Genomic DNA, 26,260 nt, shown 5'->3' with positions numbered 1-26,260 from the left:
AGGGATTATAACTCGATTCACTGGAGTTGTACCCTAAGCCTATCAGTACCCATGTAATGAGAAGCTAGTTAACTGAGGTGAGAACAGGATTCAGGGGTGTGCTCTAAAGTGAAGTCTAGGCTGGCCTGGAGCCTAAGTGTGGGCCTAACTGTTGGTGTGGCCTATATATCTCCTCACCTTCCTGGTTCTGATCTCTCATTCTGTGTCCGCACAGAATGGTGAGTATACTATGTACGAATGAAGCACAGGGTAATGCCCTCTTGGGTTAATCAGGTAAGATGGTACATGTTTCCTTGACTCACCATATTATCATGGATCTGCAGGGCACCAGCAGCCAAACAAGCTGCCTGCCGAACTGCCATGAAGTCATCAGAGAAGGAGTTCAGAAAGCTTGGGAGAAGTTTGGCGGTCATGAGCTTGAGCCCACGAATCAGGGAGAGGGCTTCCACACGCTCCTGGAAGTTTCCTTGGCCCAGCTTGACTCTGTAAGGCACAGGTGCTTTTATTTTCCCTCCTTAAACTTTTGGTCCCTCTCCCTACGCCCACCCCCAGTGCCCTCAGGATAAAATCCAACTTCTGTAGGCTCTCCATTATCCATTCCCACCCTTTCCTACTTAGCCTTATGCATGTTAAGTTTCACCAGGTAGAGAGACCTCAACTGTTTTATTTACTTGAATCCCTATTACCTAGAGTATGCTAGGCGCTAAACTATGTTGAATGACTGAGTAAAGGAAACTTTAAACATGGATCTCTTGCTACAGTCAAGTTCTCTTCCCCACTGTCCTCACATGTGCCATGTTCATTTCTGTATTTGGCTCCCAGTGTGGAAGGTCTTACCTTCTCTCTGCCTACGTAGTCTTACCCATCCTTCATGAAACTTGACTTTGCTAGGCATTTGTGTATCTTGCCTGTATAATCAGAATCATGTCATACATTTGAACTCTCAAACATCTAAAACAGTGCCTAACACCTAGTGGGCATTCAATTAATGATTCTTCCCTTAGCCACATTGTTAGTGTCTGTAGGGGCTGTTAATGTTTTATTTTATTAAAAAAAAAAAAATCCTGCAATGGGATCTATACAATGCTGAGCAGACAGAGCAGCTCAACAGATGCTGGCTGGCTGGAGCCCAGGCTCCCTGAACCCTTTAAGAATAAAAAAGCTTCTTTCTCCACATTGACAAGGTCTTACCTGATTGTGTCATGCACCTCTTTCCCAAGGCTCATTTGCCCCAGAGCTTGGGCAGCTGCTTGTCTCACTTTCTTATTCCAGTCACTCAACATCAGCTGGATCAACTTATGTTTCATATCCTACACATAGGTGTAATAATTAGCTACCATTTATTACCAAGTCAATTTTGTACTTGGCACTGTGCTAATAAGTATTTTTACCCATCACATAATCCTCCCAAACAATCCCATAAGGCAGATATTACCATTTATAGGTGACAGAAAGGAGGCTTAGATTTCTTGCCCGAGGTTAACCTGTTGAGTGCTGGAGCCAGGACTCAGACCCAGGCCTGTTTTTTTAAAAAATTATTATTTATTTATTTATTTATTTTGGCTGTGTTGGGTCTTCGTTTCTGTGCGAGGGCTTTCTCCAGTTGCGGCAAGCGGGGGCCACTCTTCATCGCGGTGCGCGGGCCTCTCACTGTCGTGGCCTCTCTTGTTGCGGAGCACAGGCTCCAGACGCGCAGGCTCAGTAGTTGCGGCTCACGGGCCTAGTTGCTCCGCGGCATATGGGATCTTCCCAGACCAGGGCTCGAACCCATGTCCCCTGCATCGGCAGGCAGATTCTCAACCACTGCGCCACCAGGGAAGCACCCCCAGACCTGTTTTTGAAGCTTATGCTTTATTTATTCATAAATTTATTTTTATTTATTTATTTGTTTATTTATGGTGGCTCTGGGTCTTCGTAGCTGCACGCGGGCTTCAGTAGTTGTGGCTCGTGGGCTCTAGAGTGCAGGCTCAGTAGTTGTGGCGCACAGGCTTAGTTGCCCCGCAGCATGTGGGATATTCCCAGACCAGGGCTCGAACCCGTGTCCCCTGCATTGGCAGGTGGATTCTTACCCACTGCACCACCAGGGAAGCCCAAAGCTCATGCTTTAAACTACTATATTATATCGGGGCCAGCATAATCTGTGCTTGAGACTCTTAAAATTTGAAAGTGATACGTTAGTAGGGTGACCAACTCATCCCAATTTGCCTGGGACTTTTCCTGGGTTTAGTACTTAAAGTCCTATGTACTGGACAAGCTAGGACAGTTGGCCACCCTATGTGTTAGTACGTCTCTCAAAAGGGAAGGGACGAAGATTACTAGTTGGTGATTATGTAATGTGCCCAAAGCTATTCTCCCTGCCTGAAACATCTCCCTTTTCCACCCCTATCTGATACCTGATGTTTTCCTATTCTTTTAGGATTGAGCTCAAAAAGCATCTCCTCAGTGAACTCTCCTCTGCCTTCTGTAAGCAATAGGAAATCCCCATAATACTTTACAGCTACTTCTATTATAGCTATTTACATGTAACATTTACCAAGACGTCTTATCTTTGCATCCCCAATGGTAGCATGCTGCCCAGCATGTAGGATGTGGTCAGAAAGTGCTTGCTTACTGAATGAGTGAAAGGACTGATGGACATATTGCTTAACCCCAGCAGTCTGATGTGAAGTTCTCATCTTTACCCCGCCCCCTCCTTGCTCTGCATGGCTTTTTACTTTCAGTTGGCCATCCTGAGTAACAAGTGCTGAGGAGGCAAATGTGCAAATTAATCAGATGTTGTTAAAATGGTATTGTTAAATGCAGGTTCTGATTGAATTGACCCGAGGTGAGATTTTTCACTTGCAGCAAACTCCCAGGTGATACCTATGCTGCTGGTCCAGGACTTTAGCGGCAGAGTACTACTATGGCAGTCGAGGCAGAATTAACCCAGACTAGAATTACACTGATTACACTGAATGGCCAGGTTTTGTGCTTCCCACATCAAAATGTGAGGGTCAAGATGGCGGGTGCTCACTTCTCATGGGAATAGCAGTGTTCTGGGCCATTTTGGACTTACTCAGTGTTATAAGGAAAAGATAGTGGCACATAGGAAGAAGGGAAAAATCCCATTTGGATAGCTGAAGTTGATATTAAAATAATGGCAAGAAGGATGTCAGGTGAAAGCCTAAATGATGGTCAGGGTTTCCCATGCCTGGAAGTCTTTTTTTCAGTTCTGTCCCAAGTCTTGCTCAGCTGACCGACACTCCTTCCTTCACAGAACTTTAACTGATAGGTTCAGCTCACACTAATCTCTCTCTGAAAAGTTTTGAGTACATTACATTTATCACTTGTTCTTAAATCATTTGTGTATGTTAGTCTTGCTACTCTAACTCTAATGTCAGGTTTTTGAAAGTAGGGACAGTATTGACTGATACTTATAAAGTACCTTGATGTGGAGGCAATGTCAAATTACTATAAAAGTTTCTAAACTTTTCTGTTTTTTTTCTTGCTTACTTCATTGTAGGTAGGTTACAAACAGTTTGTGGACTGCCACCAGGCTGAGAAGCAGTGGCTTAAGTAATAGAACAATATGCTGGCATTTGAAGATAATTCTGGGTTAGGAGTAAGAGGTAGCAATATGGGAACAGAGATCTGTTTGGCAAGAATGGGACACTAGATAGCAGCAAAAAGTGGAAGAGCTCCCTAGCTCAGTTTTGCTTAGACTTTCTGTCCTGGAAACACAGGAAGAGAAGGCTTACCACACTGACATTTCCACCAATCTGGGAGAGAGCTCGGCAGGCTACAATCCGGTCTTTCCATTGATGGCTATTCAGCTCCACGGCAAGCATGGTATGTATCAGGGTCTGAGGAAATGGAAGACGTGTATGGATATCCATGATCACTTTTAGAGATGCTGGAACCTTGGAGAAGTTATATCCTAACCTGGCATCCAGCATAGTTAATGTCACAAACACATGAGATGCCCGTTGCTAGCAAAGGAAAGAGTGGGTTTACAATGGGGCACTCTTACATCCAAGCCAACTGATTTCTGGGGAACAAATCAGGGAACAAAATACAGATTTAGTAATCTGAACAGAAAATTCCTGGGACCTTCTCTTCTTAATTTAACTATCTTTCCCCCTAAAATGATTTGTATATGCCTCAATCTGTGAGTTTCACATTTCTACTGGAAGTAAACAGAATTGTAGGTCTGTGTGGTTTTCAATGGTAAACTTCTAGCAGAAGCAAATTCTGCATATCACAACTTTTCTTGCCTACACAGTTAGAAACCATCTGCAGCCTACTTTTCTCACCTTTCTCAGCTAGCTGTTGTCACTTTTCCTTGTATACACCCTGGTTCACCCACACTTAGTCCGGTTTTACCTGTGCTTGAGATTATCCCTACCCAACCACCTGCATTTTCAGTTCCTTACATGCACCGACCTCAAAGACCCAATTTTTCCCCCGAAACGTGGTTTCTTTCTCTGACCCTGTAATGGACACGTACTGTCTTCCCACTTAGATGGCTCAGGAGCATGCAGGACTGTTGCTCAGTGTCCTCATTCTTCTTGTTAAACAGCTGATGGAGGATCCTCTTAATCACGGAGTAAGTGGCAGCACCTTCCAGAGCCAGGCACTGAGCTGCAGCCCAGCTGTCCACGCTATTACCTGCCACAGTGGGGTGAAAAAGGAGTCCAGAATGGCGATCTCTTCTCCCCACAGAGAGAGCAGCCTTTGGGTTGGTACACAAGACTGCTACCTGCCTGATATCTCACTTCCTTCTGCCCCCTGTCTCGAAATTCAATCCCTTATTTAAATCACATTTAAATGGATTGTATCAAGGTTCTAAATATAGACTGAAAATCTTAACCTGAAAAGTCAAATCCTAATACGTTTTTGTTAGGTAACAGCAGGAAGGCACTTCTGGCCTGGGTGAGAGATACAGTTGTCCCTCTCACTAGAGATGGGGAAGTCTGGAGTGGAGGCTTTCTTAAGACAGATGAATTAAATTGTTGAGTATCTCCATGCCGAAGGCCAAACTGGTCAGCCAGTTGTCCTCCACCCCTGCTGCCATGCAAGAAGCAGGTACATCTTTCAGACAGAGCATTTCGGCACCTTGGGCCTATCATCTGACAGAACCTTTTTGCTTGTATTACTCCAACAATGCTTGTGGACAGTGCCTGTAAGTTAATGTGCAAAAATGGAAGCAAGATGTGTTCAAGTGGTGATTTAAAAAATGTTTAGAACGTATTCTTTAATATTATTACATTATCTTTTCAATTGAAAATCTGGTTGTATGAAAGGGGACACGGTTTCTGTTCAAATGCACCTATGAAACGTTTAGCCCAGGTACCACTAGGTGGCAGTGTACCTATTTTGTAAAGTACCTGGGAAGAACAAATCTCTGAGTATCTAATGGAAGCCCAGACCCAATACAGTAGACATCATAGAGCATGATGGTGGAGAGGAAAGGATTAGGAAAAGCTGATGGTGAGATGTCCTCTCTTTACCCCATATTTCCAGGTCAGAAGTAACAAGGAGTTACTCACCCTTCAAAAGGGCAGCCTGCATGATTTCCCGGGCAAGAAGATTATGGGACTGTATGGCATATTGGCATACTGCCGCTGCCATCCGCACATTGGCATTCTTGTCACAAAGAGCAGCCTTTAGGGGGGGCTGTAGAACCTCTGGCAAGTCCTGGATAGATGGAGCTTTGACGGGTTCCTTGTCTGTGATCAAAAGAAAGCCAGTAAGAGGGTGTTAGCTAGCCCCTTTGCTTTTTCTCTGAAACACAGCTTTTTCCGTAGTCACATGGTGGCCAGCCTCAGTCTCAGTTGCAGATGTTTACTGCTGCTTAATATAATTAGAGTTTAGCTGAGCCCCTACAATGGGCAGGATTTTAAGGCTGACTTTTGTGCTGGGTATTCCTGTTCCCAATCCTTTATCATCTGGCCTCTACAGAGCTGTATTCGAGCCAAAGGAGAATGTTTCCAGCTAGGCTGTGGTGACCAGCACCATTAGTTTTAGTGATGAAAATCAACCTATTTATATATTTTTGTATTTTTAATAATAATAGCAAATATATTTAGGTAGTGCTTTGCTGCTTATATAGTGTTTCATATTCATTATCTCATTCAGTCTTCTAACCCTCATTGAAGTAGGCAAGGCAGGTATGACTGCAGAGCTCACCTGAAATATGTGTATTGCAGGAGTCCTTTTAGGTTTAACTAAATAGTCTCACAAGACTATCATAGCCACACATGGCACTAATCTTTGGAAGGAAATAGGATGGAAGCATAGTTTGCCAACAGGACAGCATCAGGCGTTCCTTTTGGCAAGAGTTCTTGAGGTGGTTTGTCTAGCATTCCATGGAGCCTTCTGGGGACAGCTCAGGAGCATGGAATCGATCCCCAAGTATGTGTCTTATGTTCCACCAGAGTTATTATCTCTTTTATATAACAACTCCATAGATATAATTCCAAAGTCCTCAAAGGGCATGCTTTGATAAGTTACAGCATTCATGGGAGCCCAAAGGATGGTGCCTCCTTCAGGCGTGTATATTTCACTTACAGTTCTTCCCAGTCCAGATGTAATTTATCAGTCAGGGTTCATTTTTTTTTTTAATTTTTAATTTATTTATTCATTTATTTATTTTTGGCTGTGTTGGGTCTTCGTTTCTGTGCGAGGGCTTTCTCTAGTTGTGGCGAGCGGGGGCCACTCTTCATCACGGTGCGCGGGCCTCTCACTATCGCGGCCTCCCTTGTTGCGGAGCACAGGCTCCAGACGCGCAGGCTCAGTAGCTGTGGCTCACGGGCCCAGCTGCTCCGCGGCACGCGGGATCTTCCCAGACCCGTGTCCCCTGCATTGGCAGGCAGATTCTCAACCACTGCGCCACCAGGGAAGCCCAGGGTTCATTTTTAGCATAAGCAATGTTGCCTACAAAGATAGTTCCTATCCTTATCAGGTTATTGGGACAACAGGTAGGCATTTAACTAAAGCTCATTTCTCAAGTAGGAGGGGAAAGTGTTTTGTTAACCTTTTGTCCACAACAAGTTTCATTTTATAGATAAGGAATTTGAAGTTCAGAGAGGTTAACTGACTTCCCAAGATGTGGCAGAGCGAGTTCTATAGCTAAGGTTTTAGAATTTCTAATCTGTCCTTTTTGCTACTACTGTGGGCCACTGTGCCATCTGTTAAGAATGGGCTAGGTGGAAATATGTGCATTTCAGGGGAACAGATAGAAGTCAATTATTTCAAGAAATAATGAGTAAGATAATTTTCTTTGGGAAGGTGTGGGGAGGAAATAAGACAAATCAAAATCTAGACACCCAGGACAGGGAATGACAAAGGTATTCTCTAATGTATGTTGAAGATTTGGCAAGATAATCTCTTGCCACCTATTTAAGGTTTTCTCTATGTGCCAGGCACTAACACACATCATCCCATTTAATACCCAAGGAAATAAGCGTTTAAAATAAAAAATGTGTACATGTGGAAGCATATAGCAGGGACATCAAACCAAGTCTGGGTGGTGGGGCAGGGAAAACTCCTCAGAGGAAGTGATACCTTAGCTGAAAATTGAAGGGTATGTGTAGAAGTTAATCAGGTAAAGAGGGAGAGGTAGAGTTTCCCAGCAGAGGGAGCAGCAAATTTGAAAACCTGGAGTTAAAATGCCCATATCTGGAACTCAGAAGACAGGAAATAAGTGAAATGAAACTTTAAAAACCTGAAAACTTTGTAGAGATAAAATTAGTCCCCACCTCTAAGAAGTTCCTTGTTTGGTAGAGATGGCAGAAAAGTAAACAGACAATTATGACAGAATGATAAATGCTAGGGCAGAATAATATCAGGATGCTACCGGACTTCCCTGGTGGCGCAGTGGTTAAGAATCTGCCTGCCAGTGCAGGGGACACAGGTTCAATCCCTTGTCTGGGAAGATCCCACATGCCGTGGAGCAGCTAAGCCCCTGTGCCACAACTACTGAGCCCATGCGCTGCAACTACTGAAGCCTGCGTGCTGCAACTACTGAAGCCCATGCGCCTAGAGCCCATGCTCCACAAGAGAAGCCACCGCAATGAGAAGCCTGCTCACCGTAGCAAAGAGTAGCCCCCGCTTGCTGCATCTAGAGAAAGACCTCACGCAGCAACGAAGACCCAGCGCAGCCAAAAATAAAAAATAAAAATAAATAAAAATTTTGTTAAAAGGATGCTACCATCAGCAGAGAAGGAAGAAGTATCAGCCCACGCTTCTCACAAAAGGTGGTTTCTGAGAGGGCACTTGGGGGTTAGTAAGAGTCAGTTGGTTTTATGTCCTTTCAGCAGCATTTTATAGTTTCTGTCATCTGGGTCCTGTGTCTTGTTAAGCCAGCTCCTTGGTAGATTACAGTTCTGGCTCTTGTAGATGGGAAATTTTCCTTTTTAACTGCTTATTGCTAGCAAAGAAAAAACTATTGACATTTCTTTTTCAAAAGATTACAGACCATTGGGGAAAATGGCCAAGTCCTTAATTCATTTTACAAGGCTAGTAAAAATTAAAACTTGATAAAGATAGTATAAATAAATACAAAACTACCAATTTCACTTACAAATGTAGTAAAACATTCTAAAATATTAACAAATCAAACCCAGTGGAGTAGTAAAAGAAAGATCCATTAGGATTTATTCTAAGAGTTTAACAACAGAATTCATTATATGCACAAATTAAAGGAGAAGAAACTAGAAAATGGCTGGTAAAATTCAACACTCATTTTTGTAATAAATAGAAAAGCTCACATGTATGTTGGCATATGTTTGTAAAAGCATAGGGAAAGTGCTGGAATGCCAAACTAAACATTGGTTACCCTGGGGAATGGCATGGGGGTGGGATTGGAACTGGGAAGTGAGTTGGGGGAAGGTAATCACCTCTTTTTTTTTTTTAATTTTTTTGGCTGCATTGGGTCTTCGTTGCTGCGTGCGGGCTTTCTCTAGTTGTGCCGAGCGGGGGCTACTCTTCGTTGCAGTGCACGGACTTCTCATTGCGGTGGCTTCTCTTGTTGTGGAGCAGGGGCTCTAGGCACACGGGCTTCAGTAGTTGCGTGGGCTCAGTAATTGTGGCTTGCGGACTCTAGAGTGCAGGCTCAGTATTTGTGGTGCAGGGGCTTAGTTCCTCCGCGGCATGTGGGATCTTCCTGGACCAGGGATCGAACCCATGTCCCCTGCATTGGCAGGCAGATTCTTAAGATTCACTGAGCCACCAGGGAAGTCCCACCTCTTTTTATACTCCTCTGTGTTGACTGATAATGACACTTTATATTTCTTTTGTAATAAAATGTTTAGGAAGCAGAATCTGTAGAATTTATTGGTCGATTGGTTGTGGGAAGAGGAAGGACTTTGTCCAGGATGACTCCCAGCGTCCTAGCTCAGAAACTGCGTGGATTGTGGGGATGCTGATTGCGATGTGGAATGTGGGGAGGGGTCTATGGAGAGGGTGATGAGTTCAGTTTGGGACATGTTGAGTTTGAGATGTGCTGTCAAAAGAAGAGCTAAAATGGAGTCGGGAGAAAAGTGTGTGCATTCACACACATACACATATACTTTTTGGCTATTATGAATGGGATCTCTCAAGGTAGAACAATGTGAACTTACTTGTAAGCTACTGAGCATCAAAGGGTGATGAAATTCGTGCAAAAAGCACTAGACTAGAAGTCAGGAATTTTAAATTCATCTCTATTACTGATAAGTTGTGTATATTCAGGCCAGTCTCTGGATCTTGGTTTCCATTTTGTGAAATGATCTCAGATAAGCTTCAGGGTCCCCGCCAGTTCAAAATTTCTATGGCTCTGTGAATTGCTTATATTCTCAAGCAGTCCAGTTCTGGCTCTCACCTGAGTCTCCCTGGCTGATGGCAATACGGGGCCGTTCTAAAGCAGCTGTGGCACAAGTGATGATGGCTTGGATCCGGATGTCATCATGGATGTCCACCAAGCTCTGCAGCAGGCCCTCTATTGTTTTATGGTGCCACTCGATGACTATACCATGAGGAGGAAAATTAGAAGAGAACCACCTGGTTAGGGCTAGATATTGTGCTGCAGGCAGGTGACAAGAAGTCCCCTTCCCCTAGGACAATTCAAGCAAAACAGCTCAGAAGAATAAAGGGCTCCAGAGATGGAGTCCTGTCCTGAGGGAAGTTATTTCTCTGATGATCCATGTACCCTCTTAGGTAGTTCCCAAACAAAACTCCTAATCCCATCCTATATTCTTTTTTTTTTCTTTTTTGGCTTAAATAACTTTATTGTTATCACCTGGTAAATATTTAGGTGCAATAAAACATAGTGGTTAAGGGTACTTTGTCGTCAGACATACCTGGTTTGGAATCACAATTACTAGCTATGTGGCCTTGGATAAGTTACTTAACCTCACTGGGCTTGAGATTTCTCATTTGTAAGATGAGAATAATGCTGGAACCCACTGTATTGAGTTACGTTGAGTGTTAAATGAGTTAACTGGACAAAGTGTTTAGCAAAATGCCTGCAAGATAATAAGGGCTCACATGTTAATGATTGTGGTTATCATTAGGTTTCCCTGACTTCGAGGGCTCTTCCATCTGGCTTTCAAGGGCTTCTTCCTTTTATTGCTAACTGCTCTCTTTATAGCTTTGGAGCTTTTATTTCAGTGCTCCCACCACCTGTAGGTGCTCCCTACTGGTAGCTTTTACTCAGAATCTCTTTTCCAACCCTGTTTTTGTTTACCTGAGCCAGTTTATGTGATGGATCACCTCTCTTTTTCCTGCACTAACTAAACTAGTTTTTCGTGTTCTGAAAGCCAGCAGCCCTTGAGTCTTCAAAGCTTGCAGCTTTCAACACTCCTTGCTGGACCCTTCCTCTGTCCCAGGCACTCAGCCTTCTATTCCCATATCGCTGAAGGCAAAGTAAATATATGATAATCCCAAATTTACAAATGAATTTTGGAAAAGGGTTGTATATGCCACAGCCAACTGAAGTTTCTTTTGATCACTGCATTTCCATTGCTTGAGCAGCACATTTCACCCTTTCTTTCATGCATCATTTATTGAGTGCAAAGTTTCAGAGGTCAGTGAGATAGGGTCTCTGCCTGTGAAGAGTTCTCAGCATAATGAGTTTCCACAAATTACTGATGTAAAATCTGCCCATGCAAAAAGTATCCAGATAAATGCAACTGTCATTGTGTGAAAAGCTCTTATCTAGTCTAACCTTGATGAGGCAACCAGATTTTTATGTTTCACAAGAGAGGGATGGATTTTCAAAGACTGAGAAACACTAGTCCCAGGTGAAAACCTCCTCCTTCACAAATAACATGCTGATATGTCAGGACCCCCGCCCGCCCCACCCCCTTCACTCACTTAGAGCCCAGCCCATCTTCCATTCCTGCAGCATCCTCCGCAGGGCCACCAGTTCCCAAGTCACATTCTCCTTCAGTGACTCTGCCTGCTTCTTCAGTCTCCTGGTCTTCATGGGCATGTCCTCCTCACCCACCTGCAGCAGCAGATCCTTGGCTGGTATGGGCAGAGCTGTCCAGCGCATGGCTCCTTTCACAGGCCTGCAAGCTGTGCGGGGCAGCAGTATGAGGCATTCTGCCCACTGCCCTAAACCTGCGTTCCCAGCCAGCATCACATTCCTATTCCTGGCTAGCACTAAGGCAAAACGAAACTGTCAAGAGCCAACTTTCCTGTGATTATGTAGGAAACTGAGTACAAGTCCCATAGGGAGTTATGACAAGTCCTGACTACAAACATGATAAAGCCATGATGATGGGGCAGAGAAATTTGGGGAAGAAAAGTTGAGATACATATAAGCCTTTTTATAAGTTTAATAAATCTTTAGGAATATAAATATGTTTATATGTAACAACGCTTGCTCATAAAATTCAATATTTGATATATTGCCATTTAAAGTAGAATGTAATTGGCCATTAAGTCCTAATTTATTAAGTTTTCTTTTTAATGTTTTTAATTTGGGAGGAGGAATGGTGCTATAAGCTGCTAAGTGTTTACAAGTGCCTTGCTGTAGGAATGATTAGTGTCTCAGTTTTAATGAGGCAGCTGAAGCCCTGGAAGGTGACTTGCCAAGACCCAACCCAAGGCTTTGCTACATGCTTTCTTCACTGCTTTATAATGGTAGCCCTCAACAAAGGAGGAGGCTGTGTGAGTTTGGTGGAAGCTGCCCACACCTGCCGTCATTAGCACTTCCTCTGCTCTAGTGGCTATTGCCTCTAGAGCCAGGCAGCACTGGAGACAGAGGTTTGGGGCTGGTGGGAAAAAGAATGGTTCACTACTGCTGCTAGTTTCTGCACACCAGGGGGCCCACCTGAAAGGTGACATTGCAAAAGAGTCATGGGGAATGGAGACATAGTCTCTGGAGGATGGGCACTTTTTGTTTCATAAGTTTATTTCTTGGTTAACTCCTTTCCCTCTACCTTACCTAACTTACAGAATGAAGAATGATGTACTCATGAAACAGAAATTTGAAACACAGGTTGATTCTAGGGCCTGAAGCAGGTATGGGCCTGAGAATGGAGTGGGAGGGTAGAGCCAGCCCAAGGAAAAAGGGCAGAGTGCTAGATCAGGGGTTTGATGTACTTCCTTTGGAAGCATTAAGGTGGGATCTGTCTTATTAGTCATTACTGGCCCTAAACCACTTGGTTACAACTAAGTTCCGTCTCATTTCAGCTGTATGGGCCACAAAGGCTTTTCCTGTTACAATTAGTATTTTATAATTTTATGAGATGATTTTTAGTTAGTAGGAAGGGACTCCCCTAGATGCTGGTGGTGTCCCAGCCTATGAAACAGGGGCCTTAAAGAACTAACCCTACTTCCACCTTTACCCCCATTATCAGCTTCCTGCTTACATGGTTCAGGAACTGGCTGGGAAGTCCACCTTTCTGGGGTTTCAGGGAAGACCTTAGATAGCTGCTTGTTGTATCGATTGAGGTTTTCCAGGAAAATCTGGTCTCTCTTTGCACCAATCTGGTGGATGATCTGGACTTTATCTGTGAACAGATAAATAATGAGTCCCTAGAACCTGCCTCCTTCCTTTCTTCCTGGGTTTTTGGTCACCAGGATCAGACCCAATTTCCTTTTGCCCTACTCTAAGCCTCTAGGACTCATGACTGCCATGCTCTGGGGGCATCCCTTGAAGGTGACTGTTGCTTGGAAGTATGACCTGGTGGCCTCATAAAAGCCTGGAAGCCAAGTCAGAACCTAACTTACAGGCATTGTCCCCTATGAAAAGCTAGATACTAATGAAGGGTTACCTAATTCATCTTTTATCAGTCATAAATACCTTTGTCTGAATAATTTTGTTAAACATTTTAAGAAGACTTTCAGTTGAAAGCAGTTTCAGAACAAGATGGGGGTAGGGAAGAATAAACAGCTTGGAACGTGCAGTCCTAGATTGTGTATCCTGGAAGCCCAGGCATCTAAAGGATAGCAGGATGGAAGGGGAAGGTAGTGGACATTCATGGGTATCGGGCAAGAAGCACAATATTTCTTGTCTACTTAAAGTGCATTTTTGTTAATATTGTTTTACAAATAAGGTATGTAAGGCTCAGACGGCTTATATAATTTGCTGAAGGTTAGTAGGAAGGGGCTAAGCCAGGCTTTAAGCTCAGATCTCCAGAGCCTGTGATTGTTTTTTCCAACATAGCACCTCATTGGGGGAATTATCTCAGTGAGAGAAGGGAGAACAGAGAAGAGGTAGGTTGTTCCCAAAGCTGAATCTTGCTTACTTTGCAATCCTACCTCCACTACCTCTTTAGTAAACATAAAGGGATAGAGAGAGGGGAAAGAGGAAGAAGAGTTTCCTTCCTATCAGATACCTACCCCCTGTCCCCGGCCTCCACCCCACAAACCCCAAAAAAAACCTCCTGAGCTAGTAACCAGGAGGTGTCAACATGAACACTTGGTTCATCCAGGGCCTCTTATCCACACCCATGACTGTTTTATCCCCCAGCTACCTTCCACCTCCCTGCTCCATGTCCCCCTCGGCCCCCACTACAGGGCCCCAGCTCCATTACCGAAGTAAATCTCCTGTTCAAAGGTGTTGTCTGTGGAGTAAGCAAACTTTCCAGCTCGGGGATTCACCTGTCGGAAGTGGCTCTGCCTTGGGGGCTGGTAGACGCTCCCCTTTCCATCGATGTCCTCAGCAGTCTTATTGATGCCAGGCATGCTTTCAACTGTCTGCACTTGCAGCAAGTAATTGGGCAATCTTGGAATGAGTGACATGGGGAGAAAAGGGGGGACAGGTAGCTTTAATACTGGTGCCCTTAGAGGGTGCATGGACTTGGGGAAGGGAACCCACCTCCTACATTACCTCACTTTACCTATTATGTGTGTGGTTATTTAGTGGATAGACTGTAAGCTCTTTAAAGGATAGGTCCATGTCGGTTCATTTACATTGTATTTCCAGCACTTTGCAGAGTGCCTGGAAAGTGGTGGCAATGCAATTTATATTTGTCCAACAAATGAATAAATAAATGTTTCCACTTATTTTTAGTTCTCTTTTAGGAATCAGGGATGTTATAGCTCCAGTCTTCCTTCCAGTTATAAATGAAAAGGAAGCAATGTGAGAAACGTGCAGCAATCCTCTTCTCTAAGCTTATTTCTCCATCCTGCTGCCAGTCTGTTTTCGAGTCAGTTGACACACTGGCTCCTTATTCAGACTGAGGCAGGACCAAACCTCATGAGGTCTCTGCCTTCCTCACTCCCACCATGGATTCGTTTCTAGGAGCACCTGGATAGTACCTGGAACAGCAGAATGGCTCAGTCTGCTGGGAAAGGCTGAGAACCCATTCCTTTAAAGGCAGTGGTTCTCAGCTGGGAGCAGCTTTGTCCCTCAAAGGGACATGTGTCAATGTCTGGAGACATCTTTGGTTGTCACACCTGGAGAGTGCTACTGGCATGCAGTAGGCTGCTGCTAAACATCCTACAGTGCACAGGACCAGCCCCACAACAAAGAATCATCCAGCCCAGCACGTCAGGAGTGCTGAGGTTGCGAAACCTTACTTTGTGGAAATCTTAGCAGGTTGGTGGTGGAAAACACAGGAGGTTAATGTGACAGTGTGTTCTGAAGTAAGGAGTGTGAGGCCACCCAGGAGTCCTTGAAGGGGAGCCAGGGATTCTCAAAGGCGCGCCCGAGGCCCCAGCCAGTCTACCTATAATAGATAGGAAGCAGCAGCTCTGGCTTCTTTTCCTCCTGGGTGGGCAGAACGACACTTCGATCCTCAAATTCTGCTGTCTCTTCTTCCTCCAGCTGTTTTAAGAGCTCCAGGTCACTGGAGGAAGTGAGCTCATCCCGGATGTGGCTCCAGTCGTATTGCTGGTGCAAGAAGCTCTGCCACTTACTGGGGGACACCCCAGGCCTCAGAGGACGCTTGCTCTGGATCCATCGGGCAGTGCGCTTGTTAAGCTTTTCCAGCACGACAGCCTGCCATGCTCTGGCCTCCTTCTCAGGAGGTGGAAGCCAGGTTTCCCTCTCCTCCAGGTTCACATCTGGAGAAAGTGACAGATCCAGCACGTCCAGCTCCCTGCTTGGATGAAGATTGAGAGGACCAGATGCTTCCTGGACTGCGCTTGCTGGCTTTGATTTCTTCAGCTTCTTAAGATTGGCAGAGCTTTCCGTCTTCATAGCCTGGGAGGTGACCCTTGTTGAGGGACCTGAAAAATCCAAGAACTTGAAGCTGATGGGCTTCTCAGGTCGGGGCTTCCTGACTTGGGGAGGCTGGATGATGCTGTCTGCATCGTAGAGATGGTCAAAGCTGTATCGGCTGTAAGGAATGCTGGCCAGCCCTCGCTGCTGCACCACCTCCTGCGAAAAGGTGAGGTTTGCAGCTGCCTGTTTCAAATATAGGTTCTTGAGGTTTGCACAGTGCTGCGGGCTGGAGTGGAAGACTGGAGGCACACTGGAAACGGAGGCGCACTCCTCCTTGTTTCTTGGTTTTAAGTAGGAGAAAATCATGCCCCATCCCAGCCGTGGGGAGAGTGACTGACGGAAATGCTGGGAGAGAAAGGTCTTTCCCTTCTCGGTCTTAGTCATTGTTTCCCAGCAAATGCTTCCTTCCACACTGCCTGGTCCAGTGGAGGACCTGGAGGCATGACCAGGCACCTGTTAAGGGGATGGGAAGAACTGGTGAGAGCTCTAGGTCAGTAGAAATTGGTAGCCCGCAGCAGTCAGTAAGAAAAGAACTTGGAGAACAGGTAGGGGAGGGGGGAAGCCATGGGCATTAGAAAGACAAAAGAAAGAAATGCTGCAACATTTGAAATGGTCCTTGTTCAGACCTTTGCTTACAGTTCTCACATTTGTCCCAAAGTTTAGACCCTCATCTCCTTATGAGGGATTACTGCTTTTCAGCAGTATCCCAGGTTTCCAGTTTTTCCCCAAAAGTTGCTTTCTCCCTGTTCAAAGAACTCACAGCGTAAAGTTCAGACAACTCAGCCTGGCATTCAGGGTTCTCCCTGAGTATGGCCCCAGTTTATGACCTTGTCCTGACATGTAACCTCTCCTCTCGACTCTCCTAGCTCTTCTCTGAGTGTTCTTCCCTCCACAAGGAGATCTTCCTTCTGTGCCATGTGACGCCTTTCTTCCATACTTGACACAAATTCTGTCCATTCTTCCAGGCCCAGCTCAATTCCTCCCTACTCCGTAACTCTTTCTTGACCTATCCAGGCCTCCGTGTCATACACAAATTTACAAATCACTCCTAGTCCATTCCAGTTATTTTAACTTTTAACCCTGTGACACGTCACATCGTTAAATATTTGGCTCCTTAACTGCACCGTAAGGACCACGTCTCCAGTCTGTTGTCCTTCAGAGTCACCCAGTACTTTTCTATATTGTTAACACAGTCTTCATTGTTAAAATGTTTTACAGCTACAGAATATTTTATCAAATAGGTAAATCACCTTAGCTCTTAATTATCAGGCAAGTTGTTTCCAGGTTTTAGCTAGCATGGAAAACACTGTAGAGAACAAATGCCTAGAGTTAGTGCTTTTAAAAAATTTTTCCTTCTGAAGCACTTCCTTGGCCTAATAATGATAATTGACAATTATGAGTACTTTGCTAAGGGCTTTACACTGGGATGATATTATGGTCTTTATTGCCTGTGGGAAGAAGCTGAGGCTCAGAGAGGTAGGTAAATTACTTCAGATCACATAGGCCATAAGTAGCAGAGTCAGGCTTCAAAGTCAGCTGCTAGATTCCACCCCAGAGCACTTAACTTCTGTGCCACACTGGCTTTGGCTCCCTACCACTCATTTTGTTGGTCTTGCCATTCCCAGGGGCAGGTGACACTGCCCCCCCACCTCTGCCCCAAGCATGAAGGTGAGACCATTATTCTGTTGTGCTTAGTGCCAACTCCTGCCTTTCCTGCCCTGTGCACAGGGTACCCCTTAGCCTGGATCTGACTCTTCTCTCTTTCACAACACCCAGCACTGTACCTTCTCTTTTTAGGGCTTGATTTATTCCATTGTCTTCTGTGTATTAAATCTGTCCTCTTGGTGTGTCTTTTTGGTAAGGGTCAGCTTTTACCTAGATGTCACTAGGCCAGAATTAATGACCTAACTCACATTAAGTCACACATGATTAATGTGATGTCCCTCCAGGAATTTTTGCACATAAGATTAAATTTAGTTGTTCCATCTCTTCACAATCACGAAGGCAACATGGCTACCAGTAAAAGTCAGACTAAAAAAATTAGGGCAAGGCTAGAGGGTGGTCACAAGGTGCTGTTTTTCTTTAAACAGTGTCTACTCTCACTGGTTGAAAATGAACTGCGAAATGAACACAATATTAGTGTTCTCCTGCCTTGTGTATTGCCTAATAGAACATCTTATTCTTAACATATCAGTGTGTCAGTATCTTGCTCCTAAGTCAGGGGGCATTTTGAGCCTAAACACTTGAAAAACAGAATGAGGACTGGTTTCACCCTAAGATGACTACCTATATGGAATGATTTGGGATGTCCCCAGATATATGCCCTTTAGCCTGTGACATACAGAATCTTTGGTTACAATGCTATCATCACAGAAAGAATACCATGTTATCATTATCAGTTATTATAAATTCTCAAGGAATAGTTATCATCATCTAAGATACTGGCTTGTTGAAAAAGGATGAAACACATGATAGATATGTTTTTGTAAAGGAATTGGGACAGGACAAAATGTTCTAAGGTTTGGTCAAAAGAGGTCTGTCCTGGATGGACTTAGAGTCAGAAGACAAGTGTCAGGCCAGGTTCTGCACTTCCCAGCCATGTTTAAATGATTTAATATCCCTTGTTTGCCTTAGTTTGCCAATCTGAAAATAGAGTCTGATACCTGTTCTAATTTAGTGTTGATATGAAGCTCAAAATTAGGGAACATGTATGAAAGTTCTCTGCAAGCTGCAAAGTATTACATAACTGTGAGGAATTGTTATTGATTTAGAGCCTGGAGTATTGTCCTTAGAAGGCAACTCTCTGGGGCCCCACAGGTAGATGCACTGGGCACTTAGGGAAAAGTTTAGGAATACTGGGGCCCTAGGCAATTAAGAGAGGGAAGAAAAGACCTACAAACAGAGTTTGGAAGCTCCATACTATCCAAACTTAAATGTTACTTGGACTAACATTGAGGCAGGGTCCCCTCCCAACAAATAGCCCTTAAGAACCAAAAGCAGAGTGGCAGGTTCCAGGTGCTTTTGTGCACTGACAGCATGAGAAATTGAATAAATTACATCCTACAGGTATTCAAACCTGGCATAACTGCAGATCAGGCCCTGTAATCTGGTAAGTAGCAACCACCAGATTATCTCTTGCACTTCTAGGAACTTGGCTAGACAGGCAGGAGTGGGGCTGGAAGGTTTATGCCACATGTGTCCAGTTAAACCTGATATAAAAATCCAGACTCAAAATGGGTGCTATCTCAGAGGTTCCAAATTTAGTTCCACTCTTCTGTTCACCTTCCCAGTCCCCTACCCTCACCCCCTGGTCTGTTGCCTTTATTCTGCAGAAATAGTTGAAGTGGGCTAAATAATGCATGCTGAAAGGAGTAATATCTTGCTTTTTTCCTTCTGTTACTAAAGCAGTGGAAACTGCCACAGAAGAAAAGGCTATAAACCTTAGCACAGTATCTTCTGAGAGGTTTTTTTAAAAAAAAATATTTATTTATTTATTTATTTAGTTTATTTTGGCTGCGCCAGGTCTTAGTTGTGTCACGCGGGGTCTTCGTCACAGCATGTGGGATCTTCTTAGTTGCAGCACTTGGGATTTTAGTTGCGGCACGTGGACTTATTAGTTGCGGCATGCGGGATCTAGTTCCCTGACCAGGGATGGAACCCGGGCCCCCTGCATTGGGAGTGTGGAGTCTTATCCACTGGACCACCACAGAAGTCCCATCTTCTGAGAGTTTTAGACAAATAATACACTCTGATCTACACCCACAGATTCTGAAGTTCTGAGGAAGGGCCCAAGAGGGGACAGTCAGCTTCTGTGACAGTGCTTGTTAGATACAGTTAAAGGACCTGCATCAAGATCACCTGAGGATTTTGTTAAAATGCAGATTCCTGTGTCCCACACTCTAGAATATTGATTCAGTAGGCTGCAAGTGAAGCCTAGAGATCTGCATTTTAACAAGCTCTCAGAGGTTTTTATACACATTAAATTTAGAGAAACCATAGCTCCAAAACGTATCTGTGGGATTTGTGAAGGAAGTTTGGTTAGTGGGGAGAGTGGGATCAGGGAACACAGCCTCTTAACCTGGCTTATTTCAAATACCCTCTCTCTGCTGCCTCTTTTTTTTTTTTTTTTTTTAAGTAAAGTATTTTTAAAATTAATTAATTTATTTTTTGGCTGTGTTGGGTCTTCGTTGCTGCACATGGGCTTTCTCTAGTTGCGGCGAGCGGGGGCTACTCTTCGTTGCGGTGCGTGGGCTTCTCATTGCGGTGGCTTCTCTTGTTGCGGAGCACAAGCTCTAGGTGTGCAGTCTTCAGTAGTTGTGGCACGTGGGCTTCAGTAGTTGTGGCGCACAGGCTCAGTAGTTGCGGCTCACGGGCTCTAGAGCGCAGGCTCAGTAGTTGTGGCGCGGGGGCTTAGTTGCTCTGTGGCATGTGGGATCCTCTCAGACCAGGGCTCGAACCCGTGTGCCCTGCATTGGCAGGTGGATTCTTAACCACTGTGCCATCAGGGGGGTCCCTGCTGCCTCTTTCTTAACAGAAAGTTCCCTTCATTTTTTTTCCCCTCTACTTTCTTTTTCTTTTTTTTCTTTCCTTTTTTTTTTTTGGCATGCCAAGTGGCTTGGGGGATTTTAGTTCCCCTACCAGGGACTGAACCTGGGCCACAGCAGTGAAAGTCCTAACCACTGGACTGCCAGGGAATTCCCTCCCCTCTACTTTCTAATTCCCATTCTTTGCCATGCACTCATACAGATATACTGCTGTCTCATGAGATTACTCTGGAAATGCTGCCATAAAGATAATCTGTTACAACTCTTTTATATTAGGTTTCAAAACCAAGGTCTGGAGAGCAGACATGTGACTAAGATCACAGTACTGCTTAGTACCTGAAGCAACACACTGACACTTTGACACTTAATCCAAAATATTTTCAACTACTTCTGTCTGCCTCTCATCATTCATCTGATGCTAATAAGCTCCTTTCACATACTGATGAAGCAGCAGTGTTTTGAAACTACCTTCAAAGTGGCTTCCCACACACAGTCTTCAAAGGGAAGCAAGCTTCTTCCATCTTAAACCTTCCTTAGTTTTAGGTTCCAAAGCTGCTTATATTGGTTACTAGGCAACCACCTCTTAAAATTCCATGAGTCTACTCACAGAACCTGTGGGTTCAATCAGGGGTATCTTCAGCTATTTATTAAATTTCCTTCTTTGTAAATTGAGCTTTGGGAAGTTGCATTGTATTTACTGATTGGTGGCAAAATGGATTTCTTGGTCATCCTTTGAAAAATAAACCTCTAGGTCTATGCAGCTCAATGTCCCCTCCCCCCGCCCCCATTCATTCATAAGTCCTACTGAGAAAGAGACAAAGCAAGGGAACACATGAACACCCAGCTCTGGCATGCTTCAGACCACCAGGTTGATAGAACAAACAGTAAAGCAGAATGAGTGTCTTTGGGACCTTTCCCATTCCCCTTTCATCTCTGCCCCTGCTTAATCTCCTTCCTTCACACAGTTCAGTTCCATCTCCCCTGCTTCCCAAATTCTGGCTAGGTTGTCAGCCAATAACACTATTTTTTTTACAAGGGGACTCTTCAAGTCCTATATTTTTAATAATAAAATTCCAGGCCTACAGAATACTGGTTTTCAGGCTTCCCCTTGTGAAAAGAACTAATTTGTCCTGACAGTAAAGAAGATTTCTGGCCATAAAGTTCTGTCTGTCTCGTTGATCTGGGGCTGTGCTATTCAGGTGGTCACCGTCTCTTTTTTTTTTTTTTTTAATTTATTTATTTCTTTATTTTTGGCTGTGTTGGGTCTTAGTTTCTGTGCGAGGGCTTTCTCTAGTTGCGGCGAGCGGGGGCCACTCTTCATCGCGATGCGCGGGTCTCTCACTATCGCGGCCTCTCTTGTTGCGGAGCACAAGCTCCAGACGCGCAGGCTCAGTAGTTGTGGCTCACGGGCCTAGTTGCTCCGTGGCATGTGGGATCCTCCCAGAATCAGGGCTCGAACCCGTGTCCCCTGCATTAGCAGGCAGATTCTCAACCACTGCGCCACCAGGGAAGCCCCAAGGTCACCGTCTCTTGCTGACCAACCTGAGCACTAACTTTAGTGCTAGGGCTCAATTTGTGCTCAGATCCTGGGTCCCTCACAAAAGAGTGAAAGGACATGTTCTCTGAGATGAAATGAATGAAAGAATTAAAAAATTGAATATTAAAACACTGGTTAAGGTTCCTCAAGAAATTAAAATTACCATGTGATCCAGCAATTCCATTTCTGGGTATATACCCAAAGAATTGAAAGCAGAGGCTCATACAGATGTTTGTACGCCCATGCTCATAGCGTATTCACAACAGCCAAAAGGTGGAAGCAACCTAAATGTCCATCGATGGATGAATGGATAAACAAAATGTGGTATATACATACAATAGAATATTATTCAGCTTTAAAAAGGAATAAAATGCCAATACATTCTACATATATGGGTGAACCTGGAAGACATGCAAAGTGAAATAAGCCAGACACAAAAGGACAAATACTGTATGATTCCACTTATCTAAGGTACTTAGAATAGTCAAATAATAGCTACAGAAAGTGGAATAATGATGTCCAAGGGGCTGTGGTGGAGAGGGAGGAATGAGGAGTTGTTTAATAGGTACAGAATTTCAGTTTGGGTGATGAAAAAGGAGATAGGGTTAAAGGTTGCACAACAATGTGAATGTACTTAGGTAACTATGCATTTTAAAATGGTAAATTTCATCTTTGTGTATTACCACAGTTTAAAAAAACCAACCCTGTTTAATTATAAAAGCCATGTGTTTTTTGGTGATAGAAATTCTGCACAAAGAAGAAAATTAAAACTACTCATGGGATTTCCCTGGTGGCGCAGTGGTTGAGAATCCGCCTGCCAATGCAGGGGACACTGGTTCGAGCCCTGGTCCGGGAGGATCCCACATGCCGCGGAGCAGCTAAGCCTGTGCGCCACAACTACAGAGCCTGTGCTCTAGAGCCCGTGAGCCACAACTACTGAGCCTGCGTGCCACAACTACTGAAGCCCGTGCGCCTAGAGCCCGTGCTCCACAACAAGCCACCACAATGAGAAGCCCGCGCACCGCAATGAAGTGTAGCCCCCACTTGCCACAACTAGAGAAAGCCTGCATGCAGCAACAAAGACCCAACATAACCAAAAATAAATAAAATTAAATTTAAAAATTTATTAAAAACTACTCATGATACCCCAAAGCCTAAGAGACAACAGTTTAGGGTAGCTTTCTACTAGTCTTTTTTTTTTTTTTTAATGTTTATATATATATATATATATATATATATATATACACTTAAGTTATACAAACTGTTCTCTACCTGCTTTCAACGTCATGAAAATTTCCTCCTCATATTCTTCTGCTATATCATTTTTAATTGCTACATCTCTTCTGTTGCATTAATGCATCACAATTAAATTGACTAAACCAAATTTATATTGCTAGTTTCTTTTTCCTCTATTAAAACAACGATATGGAGGCTTCCCTGGTGGCGCAGTGGTTGAGAATCTGCCCGTCAATGCAGGCGACACGGGTTTGAGCCCTGGTCTGGGAAGATCCCACATGCCGCGGAGCAACTAGGCCCGTGAGCCACAACTACTGAGCCTGCGCGTCTGGAGCCTGTGCTCCGCAACAAGAGAGGCCGCGATAGTGAGAGGCCCGCGCACCGCGATGAGAAGTGGCCCCCGCTTGCCGCAACTAGAGAAAGCCCTCGCACAGAAACGAAGACCCAACACAGCCATAAATAAATAAAATTTTAAAAAAACAAAAACAAAACAACGATATGGTAAACATTGGTATAGCCAAATATCTACGCACATTTATGAATGTTTATTTAGGCAAAGTTTCTAGAAGTGGAATTGTGAGTCAAAGAGAATGCATCTTTTAAATATTTTTAACCAGGTTGCTCTGAAAAGGTCATACCAGTGTATACATCCACCAACAGTATATGAATGTCTGTTTCCCAAATCTTCTCAACTAGGACATCATCATGTGAGAGACAAAGCATAATGGTTCAGAGCACAGGCTCTGGAATTGGATTGCAAAGGTATAAATCCCAGCATTTCCACTTTCTAGCTGTGTGATCTTCAGCAAATAAATTCACCTCTCTGGGCCTTAATTTTCTCATAAGGTTCTTGTAAGGATTAAGAGTTAGCTATTATTATTTACCATCTTTAGTTTGAGTCTCTTGTGCACAAAATACACTGTGAAGTATCCCACAGAACCAGTACAAAAGTAATTAGAGCTAAAGGGAGTTGCATGATTAATGACCAGCAGGACAGGAGAACATTTGAAACTAGGTAAAAAGTCTTGTCTGGGAAGTTCATGGGGGTGGCCTTATTAGGAGCAGAGGCAAACACAGGTTTTGTGGGCTTGAAGCTTATACAATTTGCAGGTTTCTCTAATAGAAAGGATATGAATTCATGAATGTAGAATCAAGTACAAGGCCTTGGAAAGGGCCTGCAGTTAAGTTTGATGAAAAATTCACCACTGGATGGAACCCATAGCTTATGAAATAGTGGGAAAAGGTGAGCAGTCCAGGGCGAGAGGGAGATAACGTTTGCCTAAATGGAGCAATATGAGTTCGGATAACAAAATAACAACTATTACCTCATTTGGCTGTTTTTACACCCATAAGGAATGAAAGTGAGGTCACACAGTTAGTAAGACGCCAGGCCCCTTAGTTGTGGAATGGTGTGGAAAAATAATCATAATAGACAAATAACATACAAGCAAAACACCATGGTGCACATTTGATTTTTATTTTCAATTTTTTTTTTGGCCGTGCCGCACAGCATGGAGAACTTCCCCTAACAGGGATCGAACTCATGCCCCCTGCATTGGAAGAGCAGTGTCTTAACCACTGGACCACCAGGGAGGTCCTTTTTTTTTTTTATGGTGGACATTTTTAAATGAAAAGACCTATGATTATTAGCCGATGTGAATTACTCAAAGTGACAAAACTCAATTCCAGTCCACTCCTCTGGCTATGAATATTACCGAACATAAGTCCATGTGCCTGACGCACAATGAGGCCAAACAATACCAAAACGTTGGAGTTTGGAACAGAGAAAGGTTTATTGCAGGGCCATGCAAGGAGATTGGTGGCTCATGCCTTAAAAACCCCAAACTCCCCTAAAGCGTTCAGCAAAGCGCTTTTATAGGAAAGGTGGAGGGGGCGTGGTGAGTTGTTGCAAACTTCTTGATGTTAGATCCTTTTTAAAAAAAAAAAAAATGTATGTATTTATTTAGTCTGCGCCGGGTCTTAGTTGCGGCATGCTTGCGGGATCTAGTTCCCCGACCAGGGATCGAACCCCGAGCCCCTGCATTGGGAGCGGGGAGTCTTACCCACTGGACCACCAGGGATGTTCCAGATCCTTTGTTCTTGAGAGGTCAGGTCAGGTCAAGGTCAGGTAAAGATGTTCTCATAAATCTCCACCAAACAAATGTTATTCTCTGTTCCGGCCTGAAAGGGCAAGGTCCCAAGGCACAACTTTCACCCTCAGGGCCGGGTCCCTAGACCCTGCCCAGCCGTCATCACTGAGGGAGCAAGGTGTCCAGGACCCAACTGGCCCTCAGGGGTCCCTCAGGCTCCTCAGGCCGCCCAAAAGGCGGGGGTCAGGTCCCACAGACTGCGACCCAGGCAGACTACCGCTGCCATTAGGTCGCAGAGGCGGGCATGGGGGAGAGGTTCACCACTGCGTCAAGGCCTGGGCCCCGCCAGTGGGCAGCCTTGGCAAGGGCTCTGAAGCCCTACAGGACAGAGCCCCCAGCCTGTCCTGGGGCTCCCCAGGGCACCTGCTGGCAGGAGGCTGCGGAGGGCCTGGAGGGCCCCAGGGAGAAGGCCGTGATCTGATTCACCTCTTACCTCACTCTCCGCTGGAGGACCAACGCCGGGCAAACAGGTGGCGGAGCAGGACTGCTAATCGCCTCTCTAACCTTCCCGCTTTGGGGTTCTCACGGTAACCGGTCGCCCAGGGTAACTGCGTACAGCAACGGCTGCGCGCCAAGGGCTGCTCGCTGCCCCGCTCCACCAGAGGATCCCGGGCAGGCTCAGGGGCTCGGTCCCGCCGAGGGGCCGGCGCTGCCTCAGCTGCCGTCTGCCTTAGCAGCTAGGCTGGGGGCGGGGGCGGGGGCAGAGGCCGGGGTCGCCCCGGTCGGCCCTGGGCCCGCGTCGAAGCCAATCGGGCGGCTGGCTGCAGGAGGCGGCGGTGGCCTCACGCTCCTACATCATGGAGGCCCCGGGGTCCGGCCGGCGCGCCCTGCCCTATTACATTAATTTTGGAGACTGGACACTTTGTTAAGTGCCAGGTTCCTTCAGGGGCAGCCCGGTCCAGCCCACGCTGCACGAGCCAAAGAGCTTCTGAGAGGCAAAACTAGGAAAATTTTTCCCAACATAAAGTTCCTGTGTGTCTGCTTTCGCTCTTGCTTTTAAAGGTCGGCCACTGATTGGCAGGACTTCGCGGCCCTCCAAAGAGTTATAGCAGGCTGCTCGGCCCCATTAGGCCTTAGACTGCAGATAGGCAGCCTGTCGCTAGAGGGACTCTAGTTTCTAACTTTCTTCACAGCCCTGTTCAGTTGACCCGAG

The 26,260-nt window shown here is 45.0% G+C and overlaps 1 protein-coding gene across 4 annotated transcripts in view; it reads right to left on the bottom strand.

The window, feature by feature from the left end:
• Nucleotides 1-26,260, bottom strand: part of HEATR4 (HEAT repeat containing 4) — a 91,632-nt gene that overhangs the window by 24,218 nt on the left and 41,154 nt on the right. For 2 of the 4 annotated variants that reach the window (XM_082383871.1, XM_082383873.1), the window contains 10 exons: nucleotides 15,144-16,093; nucleotides 14,007-14,197; nucleotides 12,840-12,980; nucleotides 11,335-11,538; nucleotides 9,842-9,985; nucleotides 5,529-5,708; nucleotides 4,487-4,647; nucleotides 3,738-3,842; nucleotides 1,192-1,310; nucleotides 303-483 (listed from right to left, as the gene is read on the bottom strand). In XM_082383871.1, the coding sequence (XP_082239997.1) occupies nucleotides 303-483; nucleotides 1,192-1,310; nucleotides 3,738-3,842; nucleotides 4,487-4,647; nucleotides 5,529-5,708; nucleotides 9,842-9,985; nucleotides 11,335-11,538; nucleotides 12,840-12,980; nucleotides 14,007-14,197; nucleotides 15,144-16,024 (2,307 nt within the window). In that variant the 5' untranslated portion in view covers nucleotides 16,025-16,093. Of the gene's footprint in view, nucleotides 1-302; nucleotides 484-1,191; nucleotides 1,311-3,737; nucleotides 3,843-4,486; nucleotides 4,648-5,528; nucleotides 5,709-9,841; nucleotides 9,986-11,334; nucleotides 11,539-12,839; nucleotides 12,981-14,006; nucleotides 14,198-15,143; nucleotides 16,094-25,020; nucleotides 25,137-25,540; nucleotides 25,679-26,260 lie in introns of those variants that run through there. The other 2 variants (XM_082383872.1, XM_082383870.1) reach the window with 2 other exon arrangements.

This window comes from Balaenoptera borealis, assembly GCF_965194805.1.
Source record: "Balaenoptera borealis genome assembly, chromosome: 3".
NCBI lineage: Eukaryota > Metazoa > Chordata > Mammalia > Artiodactyla > Balaenopteridae > Balaenoptera > Balaenoptera borealis.
Note: the sequence above shows the minus strand (reverse complement) of the source record. Positions and strands in the feature narration are given on the sequence as shown.